General features: G+C 31.6%; 1 protein-coding gene across 1 annotated transcript in view; it reads left to right on the plus strand.

Annotated features, from left to right (window-relative positions):
• LOC149568449 (phenylcoumaran benzylic ether reductase IRL1-like) overlaps positions 1–10,692 on the plus strand; it is an 85,129-nt gene extending 74,437 nt beyond the window's left edge. Inside the window, exons 4-8 of the mRNA XM_089816728.1 lie at positions 20–85; positions 212–289; positions 5,929–6,043; positions 6,151–6,274; positions 10,599–10,692. Coding sequence (XP_089672854.1) covers positions 20–85; positions 212–289; positions 5,929–6,043; positions 6,151–6,274; positions 10,599–10,692 — 477 coding nt within the window. The remainder of the gene's footprint in view (positions 1–19; positions 86–211; positions 290–5,928; positions 6,044–6,150; positions 6,275–10,598) is intronic.
• Positions 10,693–12,486: the final 1,794 nt, after the last annotated feature.

The raw sequence follows: 12,486 nt of genomic DNA on the forward strand, positions 1-12,486 counted from the left end.
TGTTTAATCTTTGTGACAGGACGATATGGATCTGACAAATGATAGAGGCCATGAGGATGCTGCTCCCACCCATTCTTTAGCAAGGGTAAACCTTATTGAAATTATACAAATTAGATAGTCAAAAAAAATTATATTATTACGTTATTTTATTTATGGTTTTTGATTTTTTATGATAGTTTTACTAATATTCCTCTCACAATCTAATGTTCAGGATAAGGGAAAAGCACCTGCAGTAGGTACAGAGCTACTAGCTACCCCTTCTGATGATGATATTGTAGAAACTCCCAATGTACCAATAATGTTGAAGAAAAATATTAAAAAATAAATTTAGAAACAATGAGAATTTTGGATGAAGCAAATATTCCATCCGAGGAGATGATGAAGAGGCTATCTAATTTGAGAGCGCAAGCTCATCATTATGAAGTAAGCGGTAATGAATCTTTAGTTATAAAAAAGTTCAATAAAGATTTATATTTTATAATATTTTATGTTGTGAAGAAAAATATGTAATATGTGTTCTTGTTACAAGATTTTTTGGCAACTGATCCAAAACTCGGTCAAGGACAACGTAGTGAAGCTGGTAGTAGCAGAGCTTCGATTACCACTGGTAAAATAATATTTTAGTTGACAAGTTACAAGGAATTTTTTATTTCAAACAGTCAAAAAATTCTTAAGTTAACTCTTACTTTTATTATTTTAGAATGTCTTTGCTAACAATGTCTTGTTTAGGTCATCAAGTGCAGGAGACTCCAGGAGTTTGATGGATGTCCATACAAGATTTCCAACTACAATGTTGGCAATGAGGGGCCATCCGACTAATAAATCCTTGTTTTTCTATATTTGGTTTTGTGTTAATTATGAGTTGATAATTTGTACTTTTATCTTGGGTGCATCACATAGTGGATTATTATTTTTTGTGGTAGGAGATGCACTTTTTGCTATGCCAGAGATAGATCATAGTACAAGTATTGGTGATAATTCACCATCATTTCTTGGAGCTACCCATGTTTCTAGCATGAGAGCTATGCAAACGTCGTTGTTGATTGACAATGATGAATCGATGCCTTTAAAATGTCCTAAGATTCTAGGTACTTTAAATAATTATTTTTTATATTGTAATATGCATTTACCTATTCATAAGAAGCTTTAGATTGATTATCCCATGACATTTGTTGTAGGAAACGATACATTTTATAGGAAGCTTTATGACCTCACACTACAAATATTTAGGCCCATGATACGTACAAGATGGAACATCATAAGTGAACTAATTTTATCCCACTATTTTTTTGTTGATATCATTAATTGGTACAACATTTTTCCTTTCATTCTGATCTTTTCTTTTACTAGTACATCTGACAATTTTGTGTTTTTTCAAGATAAAAAATTAAAAGATCAGCTCATCAAAGATTTAAAGCATGAGTTTGGTAATAATATTTTTGATCATAAGAAAATATTACAAAAAGCTTGCAAACATCTTAAGGTTGTGAAGGACTCATATAGAAAGAGTCTTGTCCTAAACCCAAAGTACGAGTGTCCTCCCTTTATTATAGTGAGGGAATGGAATGAGTTCATTTTGGATGCAAAGGAGAAAGGGGCAGATGATCGAAGAGAAACTACACCAACAAGTGCGAGAAGGTATGCAATAGTATTAACTAGTAATACATTAATGTAGTAATGCACTAATTAGTATTGATCCTTATATCTATATCATCTAACATATTTCAAACTTTTCATAGGTTGTAGGACACATCAAAGGCAACAAAGGCCAGGCTGGAAAAGGTTGGGCAACACAAACTTGGCTCTAGGGGATATTCTAAAATCAAAGCATGAGTTGTAAGTAGTAGTAAATGAATTGCAAAGAAAAAGTATTTATAAAATGCAAATAATTTTTTTAATTAATAAAAAAATGCAAGGTGTTGATTTTAATCTGGAGGCCACAGAAGAGCACAAAAGAATTGTCTTCAAGCAAGGCTATACAACCGTGGTTGAATGCCTGCAACAAGCTTCTATTGCCCCAACCGAACAGTCTCCTGCATCATGTGCACAGGTAAATATGCCAAAAATATATACTAGAAATAGAATACTTGAGAAAAAATCTATTTGATAATAATGTGCATGACATTGCAATGTAGCCTGTTAATCATGACATAGATCATATGTTCCATCATGAAGCCCATGATGTGCCTCATACTGTCCATGGAAATGCTCATTTTCTATTTAAAAATAATTATGTAATTATTAATACAATTTAGCATCTTTAATTAAACTTGGTGTAGCATTTTTGTGCATATTTTAGAGGATATAAAATCATTTTGTGCCAATGAACGAGTGCCAGAGGATGTTCAGACTGATCAGCAAGTAGCTCATGCCACACATTCAGGTAAAGAAAATCTATGTTTTGTTTTTTTTAATTAATTTTTTCATTTATAGTTCTTTTACTTAAATAAAAATTCGTAATTCACTAATATAAAATGGGATGAATTTAACTCATGAAGTACTTGTTATTGTAGCAGACCCCCCTTTGGTGCAGTGGCCTCATGATGTTCCTGAACAGATGAGGAGGAGACATGCATTAGAACCAATAGAGGAGGGGGATGATGAGGACATTAATATTCCTCTTAGAAATTTCATGAAAAAAAAAAGCAAGAAAGCCAAAAAGAAATGATTGTTGTGTGTTAATGAATCTTATGTGTTAATGACTTATTCATGAATGTTGGGTGTTAATGAATATTGTGTTAATGAATTATTCATGAATGATTTACTCTTGAATGTTGTGTGTTAATGAATTATTCATAAATGTTGTGTGTTAATGAATCTTATGTCTTAATGAATGTTATTATGTGATTATAATGATTGAATGTTATATTTCAAAAATGGATGAATGAACAAATGTTATTAAATGTTAACAGGGAATTTAGAGTGATTTTTAGTAAAGAATATTAAACTATTCTCGAAATCAAGTGAAGCTTAAACTTTAAAGATAAGCTTATAGTTAATAGTGACAACCAATTAGCAAGTCCAAATGAAGTTCTTTGTTACAAGTACCTTTTTAGTTTTTAAAGCACAATGTCATGTTTTAATATTGTGTAGTTTTTTTCTTAAGTCAAAGTATTCTTTTACTATAAGAACATAATTTTTGACTTTTTTTCTAAACTAAAAGTATTAAATAGTCAAATTTGTCTTATTTTCCATGCTCAATTTTCATATTAATGTGAGATGTTTTAAAATGACCATCTAACAACTATACAATATCTGATTTAAAAAACCCTACATTTTCAAAATGTGGTGCTCTTTCTAATACATTTGATGTCAATGCATTCTAGGCAAAGGTTGGTTGTGATAAAGATTTTAATGAAGCATTACAACCTCTTAGGGGAAGCCAATGTGATGTGTCAAATGAAGCAACTAAAATCCTGGTGTATATGTTTGTTTGTTCTAGAAATCTTTTTTTTTCATTCACCGGTATCAACTAGGTCAGCTTCTAATTTCAATTTAAGCTAAAATTTGAGTAAAACTTTGGAGCTAATCAGTTCCAATGAAGACGTTAAAAAAAATAGTTGATTGTTGCTCATATTAGGTTATCAATCTATTGAATATATTATACAAGAATATATAGAGGAGTTGGAAAATCTGCCCAAGACCAAAATACTTGATTTGTTTCATAGAAACTATGCTCTTGCTATCATTGTAAGCAATATACTCAATAATTTGTTGGTTCTCCATAATTTATCTACTCATCCACAGTTCCTTCCAATAATCAATTCATCATTTACAACTTCATAATATGTACTGTACTTGATGAAATTTTGTTTGTTGAATCTTAATTATTTATCCAGTCATCCTTTACAACTTAACAATTTTATTTTCTATATCAGGTTGGTGTTGGCCTAGCAGTATGCCAACAAATTGGTAGAATCAATGGTGTTATATTTTATGCTAGTGCAATCTTTGAGGCTATTAGTGAGAAGCTATGTTAGGATATTAGATGTTTCTCTTTCATTTCTTCTGATATAAATGTGTTCTTTTCTATTTTAGATGTAATATAATTGTTCTGATTAGATAAAGTGGGATAGGGTTCAAACCTGTACAATAAAGAAACAACAAGATCATAAAAAGTAATATCAAGTCAAAACTACAGGCAGAAGGAATTCATAAGAGGTCAAATGACTTTTGGACTTTAATGCAATATAATAAATTTGGACTTCATGTTAGGCTATTCTTCGGATCAGACAACATTAGTTGCAATTTCTATAGTTCATGGCCAACAATGGTCAATTCTTGATAAGAATATCTTATTTAGTTCCTCTCAATGATCAAACACCTTTGTCTTACTTATTAATTAGAAAGTGGTGCTTGGCAGTTGCCAAAGACAGTATTAGGTGCATTGTTGGTGGACAAATCTAATAGGAGACCACTTCTAATGGTATGAGTTAGGTCCTAAATATAGACTATTATGAGGACATTTACTGTGTATTAATTTGAACAATAATAAAGAAAACTTTCTTCAGATTGCTGCAGGAGGAATGAGTATCAGTTGCCTTATTGTTGGATTCTCATTCTACATACTGGTAATCACACTTTCCTATCATTGTAACACTTTATATCCACTAACTCAATTTAATAGGATTTAATTTCATTTACCTAATGCTCATGCAAAAGAAAGTAGTCATTTCTCTTGTTGTATCAATGTTAATGTGTTTTAAAATGGAACTAATATTGACCTTGCATATATTTTCTATTTGATAATTGAGTTCTAATGTTACTTTAGTCTACAAGTTGGTAGTCAATTTTTCAACATAATTACAAAGTACATAAATTATAGAAAATGACAATTAGATAAAACATAAAAATTATGATGTTTATTTTGAATTATTTCGGTCTACCTTGTTTTATAGTAACACTCTACACAATTTGTTTTACAGTTGATTAGGAGTAGGCTAGCTCTAATTGGTCTATTGGTGAGTATTACATCATTAATCAGGTAATATTTTATTCAGATCTCAATAATTCAGTACCATTTCTGATAAAAATATTATTTATAATATCTTCTTGTATTTATGTTGTACAAGCCTATATTGCAACATTTTCATTAGGGGTTGGTAGAATTCCATGGGTTATAATGTCTGAGGTTAGTTCTCATTAGAAAAGTGAATTGACTAGGTTAAGAAGAAAATGTAGAGATGAAGTCAATCTATCAGTAAACACTAATGAATCAAAACTTCATACCTTATCATTGCTTCTGAGTTTAGTACCCAACTCTTTTGATTACCAGAGGCTACACATTATTCTTGAGAAGAATGGACCTCATGATCATTATAAAGAGACTTTTCTTTAATGAGAAGACCCAATTTCTTATGGATTAGTTCCTCTGTACACCCTCATCCTCACCCACCTTGAAAATATCTAGAGAGTTTTTCTTCTAAATCATTCTTTCATTCAAACTCTTCATTCTCTAAGGCATGTAATGTTTATATCCCACTTCAATTGTTCTCAACACCCTGGTGTAATCCTTGGATCATAAGGAATGTCTGCCCCTAGCTACAGATGCATATACCCTACCACTATAGAATCTCTCTATCAATATCTGAGCTTTGAAACATTTGTTATAACTTAATCCCTAGGCCACATTAATTTAAAACAAATCCTTAACTACAAAATAGATAAAGCAATTTAGTAAACCAATTAGTTTTGGAGCTTGCAAGTGTTCTCCAAAAGTTTTACACAACTAATATAGATTAAAAAGACAATTCTGCAATGAAATTCTAGTAATTGAACTTTAGTCTTTAGGTCATGTTAGTCAAAATTGAACCCAGCCTTCCAAATATTAAAAGCAATTATATCAATAATCAATGGTTTATTTATATTGATAATCAATTTATATGAATTTCAGAATCTGTAGATTTATCTGTGTTTGGTTTAATGCAGATATTTCCTATAAATATGAAGGGCAATGCTGGCAGCTTGGTGTCTTTTGTTGCTTGGTTTGGTGGTTGGCTTGTTACAGTTACTTTTAATTCTCTCTTGTCTTGGAGTCCAATAGGTTAGATCAATGAAATAATTCACTCAACTTTTCCTATTTTGATACCATCTCTCATTACTTGTAAGAGTTCTTGAATGGAGAAATTTTAGATGTGTTTTCAACACCAGATGCTTCCTGTACTCCATGTAATTCCTGCTATGAAGATGGATTTCTTATTCTGGACATGGATCTTAACATCTGCAGACAAGTGAAGGATGAATGGGGATTTCGAACGATAGCCCGTTATGAAATGTATGTAGAAATACTCACAAATTACCTTATGCCAAAATTTAGACCATAAGTTGTTACAGATCCCTCACTGCAGAAGGAGAGATCTCAATAGTGACTTGGAATAAAAAATTTCTTTTATCCAGTAAAAATGTACTTTTTCAAAATTATATTGAAGATATTCATTTAGAGAATGGCTCTAAACTGTAGAAAACAATGCAATCTATAAGTTTGTATCAAAAACCAGCCAAGATTGTTTCAAAGAAAACTAGGTCATTTCATTCACTACACCTTCTTTCATGAGAAGATATGGATATACACATGTTAACTATGTTTCTCAATATTTATAAATGTTAGAGTTAGAAAGACGTTGATGGGTACTTCATCTCGTAAAAGGAACAACGGATTCAACATTGACCATGGAATGTTAAAGCCAAACTAATAATGTGAATGATTCAATATGGCACTTAGGTACCTCATCTATTTTCAGTGGCATTTTGGGCTTCATCTTTTGAGCATAGAGATACTAGGGATAGGGAATGTTTCTGTCATGTAGTATTTTTCATAACCTGGCTATGGCTTCTAAGTGTGAGCTATTCTTGGTAGCTGAAATAAAGTAGAAGTCCATAGATGTTGTTACCAACTTTAACCTAGGATTCTGTGCAATAAATCACCATTTTTTTATAGTTCTTCAAAGAGCTACCCTTAAATCTCAATTAGTGACCAATATGTGATGATACATTTTTAAAATTATCTAGGAAAGTCACAAGGTTAAGACACATTTTTCTCAACAAATCTTAGGTCACTTTGATTAAAGAAATGATTATGTTTTCTATTATAGACTTCCAAGATACCATAAAATCAAGCACGATTTCCTTATTAGTCCCTAACATGGAATAAGTGTATTTCTCTCATTGGTTACTAGTAGCATGCTTGTTAGTTGTAGATGAAAGGTCATTGTTATGGGTGCTTACAACAAAGATTGTAATTTTATTAGTTAACCGGTTGATTAGTTTTGTCACACTTGCTTAAATTTTTATTAGCAATAGAAGTCATAGGAAAAGCCATATTCCTGGATGGTATACAAGAACCTAATGATCCTTAGAGAGCTAAGAAGGAAAAATGGAAAGGAATGTGTGTTCCAAGGTCCAAGGGACCTAAAATGGCCTAAAGATGTAATTAGTTTTATAATTAAGTTAGAGGACCTAATGTCCTAAAATATGTAATAATGGTCAATTTTGACCAAATGATAAAAATGTGCATTTGTTTGGGTCTATGAGTCCTTGATAGGGAACCTTTGGTCAAATTGGTAAATAACAAGGCTTTTTGTTGCTTTTGAAGTCATTAAATTTTGTGTTTGGAGAGAAATTATCAAGTTTGAATTTGAATATCAATGTCTAGTTGGCCTAATTGAAGTTTTAATCATTTGTTAATGTGATGGGTAGTTATAGTCAATTTTCTAAACTCTACAAGGTCTCATAAACTACAAAAAATGAATAGTATAGGATTGGGAGGAAGCAACCATTTAATGACTTCAAGATTGCCCTTAACAGATTATATCCCGATTTTGAATAAAATGAATGTTTTTACTGATTATTCATAGTGTATTGTTTAACTATTTCTAAATTATTAAGGATTCTACTGTTTGCAATTAAACATTGTTATTACATACCTTTGCATTGATTTAAGTTCATTTTTCAATCCTTTTCAATGTAATGTGTTGATTGATTTAAGGAACCATAGGAAGGGAAACCTCATTTTTAAGTTTTGAATGGAATAATGGTCATCCCACTATATGTCACCACTATCCATTGCGGAATAGACCTACAATCAATGTAATATAACCATACTCACATGGTGTAGAACGAATAGGGGTTGAATGATGATCACCAAGGGAGAAGAGAAAATATTCAAGAAAGGTAAATGGAATGTGTGAGCAACTATTGGATTGGTCAAGTAGTCCACACAGAGGTATTTTTTTATGATAGATTTTTTTATTTTTATGTTAACGACATGGTGAGGGGTCCTTTAGGTGGGTTTGAAGGTAAGTGGAGACTTAGTTTGATGATGCCCTAGTTTGAGGCTTAATAGAGAGGGTTTGGGAGTTAATGCATAAAATGAGTATGGCTAAGTAAACCAGTGCAAGAATATGTGGTTTGGCAATAAATTGAGACATTTCACAAAATTTAGGAACTTGGTTGCAAGATGAAAGGACACTTTCTTTGTAAAAGTAGCCTAATTGAAACTCTTGAAAGGGGTACCAGGGTTTGGTTTGAGGTATTGGTTCAAAATAAATGTTGTTAAATTTGATATATATTGTATAAATTTTTAAAGGGTATCTAAAACCCTAATGTGTTTGGAGAGTTGTTTGGAAGAACTTGAAAATAAGTTGAAAAAACTAGTTTTGCAAAGCTAGTAGAATAGTTTCTCTATTTCACAACTAGTCAATTTGCACCTTTGCAAAATAGTGATTTGATTCAAATTTTGGATGAATGAAGTTGTAAATTATTGATTTCTTTTTGGGAGGTTTCAAGATTTTGTTCTTGCAATCTATCAGTATAGCTTTATTCCTTTGTGATTTATTATTTTGCTGCATCACATAGTATGCTATCAAAATTCTATGATCTATGTATCAAACTTTTCTTATCTAGCTTAGTATCTTCAATATAGATAATAATTAAAATATTTAAGGTCTTTAATGTAGATCTATAGAGTATGACTACCGAATTTATTTTGAATTTGAATGCTCTTAAAATTGTTTGCATATATTTTATTTGTGTCAATGTTTTCTATGATCCATTATCACCTTGTCTTTTCTAGATCATTGTTTCAATAATGCATTATAGAGAATATTCCATGTTCTTACAATCCATCATCAGGATTTTTTTTTTTTTAATTCATTATATTGATGGGTGTTTGAACTCTTTGAAAATATTTATTATAGACCAAGAAAGTAAGATTGCCTAATTTTTTTCAGATTCAGTTATTTTTTTCATTTTTTCCTATCAATATTTTAGATCATGTTCTATGATCTACCATCACAACTTTCATGTTCTCTAACTTCCTATCTCTTTCATGATAGATAATGGAGTGTGCGCCATTGCCATAATGTCTTGTTAATAACTCATAAATATTGATGGAAAAGAGATTTATGAAGTCATATCAAAATCTTTGAAATTCATTAAATTCCGAGAAAAATAGTGTACATTAAGTAAACTACTTATAAACATAATCTATATTCGCTCTAAATTTTCATATTTTGAGTTGATTGTGTATTTTTGTAAACTTAGAATTAGAAATCATAGCTTTATCTATCATCATAACTTTTCTCTTTTCTAGCTCATTATCTTGTCTGATCCATTATAAACCTGACCACACTCATATGAAAAAGTCTTAATTTGTATCTTAAATTGGAAAGCTTGTAGACTTGATTGCAGGTATCTCTAAAATTATATTTATGATCTAGCATGACTTTTTGTTTCTTTTCAAGCTCACTATACTAAATGATACATCATGGAAGTTCTCTTTTACACTAATTCACTATCTAGATTATAGATTATAAAATATGAATTGCAAAGTCGATGCAAAAATGTTATACACAGTCAAAGTGAACTATCCTCATTTTATTTGTTTTTTTTTTGGTGTTTATTTTATAGGAAGAGTAGTTGGGGTCGTTCAATATGATGAAATTGTTCAATATGATGACATTCTAACTTGTATCTTTTCAAAACTTATTTAAACTAACCAAGTAAAAATGAAGCTTAAAAGTCACCAAAAGAAAATTATAGGCTTGGCATTTTCACACACTTTGAATATATTGCTATCTTTTGGGACCAATTCCCAAGTTTGTCTTCATTTTGTATATCCATTTCCATCTCATTCTCTACATTCACATGTTTATAGATTCAAATTACTAAATGTTTGGCCAATGTTCTAGCAGCTCTATTTCTGGAGCATTGATAGATGGGAGAAGTGAAAGTCAAAAATTTTACAAGTGCAGATAGGAAGATCATCACCACCGGTTGGGGATACAAGAGTACAGTTCCATAATGATCAAGTTCACTCATTGGTTGTTCACAAGAGCAAGCTTTTTATTTATGATGCTTCTATGTTTGACCATTTTCATTATGTAAGTCTTTGTCAGCAATTTAGAATTCAAATTTTGTAAGTGATAATGATATAAGCCACCTCTTCTATATGACTGTAAACCGATATTACATTTTTTTGTACTGTAGTGGACACCTCATGATTCTCTATCTGCTCCCATTTCAAGTGTGGTATATTCATGCGACAACCTTCTCATATTTTATGATTTAACTCAAAATGTATCCTTTGATTATTCATGCAGTGTCTATCCTCTAGTAATTGCATCACATCCATCTGACTCAAATCAGTTTGCTCTTGGAATAATTGACAGAGGAGTTTATGTCATTGAGCCTTAAGAATCACTAGGAAAGTGGGGTGTGGGACCTCCTCCAGATAATGGTACCATTGGATCAAATCCAACATTAAGCAATCAAGGTTTAGAACCAACTCCAAGGTAGTTCATCATATTAGAACATGGAAAATGGTGCCTTGTACTACCTTTTTATGTTTATCACTTACCTATCTACAACTCCACAATCAATATTGATGATAGTCTCTTGCCCTCACCATGCTCCTTTCGATATATCAATCTTGTAACCTGTATATATATCTTCAAGAGTATGGTGCTTCTTTGTGCATAACTTTGAGCTTTTAGAGGAAATCATTCACTTATCAACATTCCATCAAAGATGATGTATTCTAAGGAATTATGGCTTTTTTAGCTACTAAGTGGAAGTTTCACATTTTTTGAACATTCAAATAACTTTACTTTTATTGATGTAGCTGAACTACGAGTGCCTTTTGTGTTCTTGATAAATGGTAAGCTTTCAACTTTTTTGAAGCCATTATGGATGCAAATAAACTAGAACTAGTGAGGTGTCAATTTTAAGGCAATTTTTATTTCTATAGTATAGTTCAATTGCTAGAAATAGGCTCAATGATTGATTGCATTTTAATATTATGTCCTGGATGCTCTTGCCAAGGAATTGATCAACAAGAAGCCAAATAAGGGGTTATAGTTATATATGTGCTCTTATGATGATGTGATTGGGACCGTAAGTTCTTTTGTCACGTTTATCTGTTTGAAAAATAGACATTAGTTAGTGTTATTGACTTTCATTCCTGATAAATAATTCTTTCCTAATATTATTTTTCCCTGCTGTCTTCACAAGAAATGGTGTCTCAAGAACCAAAATTTAGATGGGTTGTGCCAATTATTGCAAAGGCTTTGCTCTCATAGGAGCCTTTTAAACTGCACAAAATTTGATTCTAAAGCACAATTGCTCAGTGGAGACTCAAGATATCGTGCACATTTCTTCCTCCTTCCCATTGTTTTGTATGAAATAAATCATGTGCTATGAACGAAACAATGGTGTGGAGGTAGAAATGTGCAAGATAACCTGAGTCTCACACTAAACAATTATGCTTTAGAATCCAATTTTGTGTAGTTTAAAAGGCTCCTATGCCCAATAATTGGCACAACTAATCTAAATTTCTACCAAGAGTTGGTCTCAATTTTTGACCAACATGTCTTCCCTTTGTCATTGCATGTATGGTACCACCATAGAAAATTAAGGGTCTTGGTCGCAATTTCAATGAAATTTGAAAGGGATCTTGGTCGCAATTTTGACGATGGTTGGTCTTTTTTTCCATCGAGCATTTGGCATTACGGTCCAAAAATTCAAGGGGTGTACATCAAAATTTTGACTAGTGATGGATGCAAATGAGGAAATAAGAGTTCAAGTTGGGCTAAGTAAATCGACAAAACTCACGTCAGTAAGTTGACCATTTTTGAGCAAAATTTTCAACGCATAATTATTGTGACAAAAACCTGACTAAAAAAAATCAACGATAGGTTTAGTCATCTATCGACCAACTATGGTCACAATTTTGACCTTTTCTCATCAAAATTTAGGGCTAAATTTACTAGTGAATACTTGATACAACCACTCAACTTACATTACACAGGAGGTGGTTAAGCCCTTGTCACAAATCCCAAGGGGAGCAATAAATAAATTTCTAACAAGAAGTACCAAGGCATGGAGGAAAAGCTAACCCACCTAATTCTCTGAATGGATGGGGTATTGATCAAGGGAGAAAGGTGTCAAATGCCCCTTAATATAAACTTCCTAAGTTTAATGGTGATGGGT

Source organism: Cupressus sempervirens, chromosome 3 (assembly GCF_028749045.1).
Source record: "Cupressus sempervirens isolate cs-2001-9-10 chromosome 3, ASM2874904v1, whole genome shotgun sequence".
Lineage (NCBI taxonomy): Eukaryota > Viridiplantae > Streptophyta > Pinopsida > Cupressales > Cupressaceae > Cupressus > Cupressus sempervirens.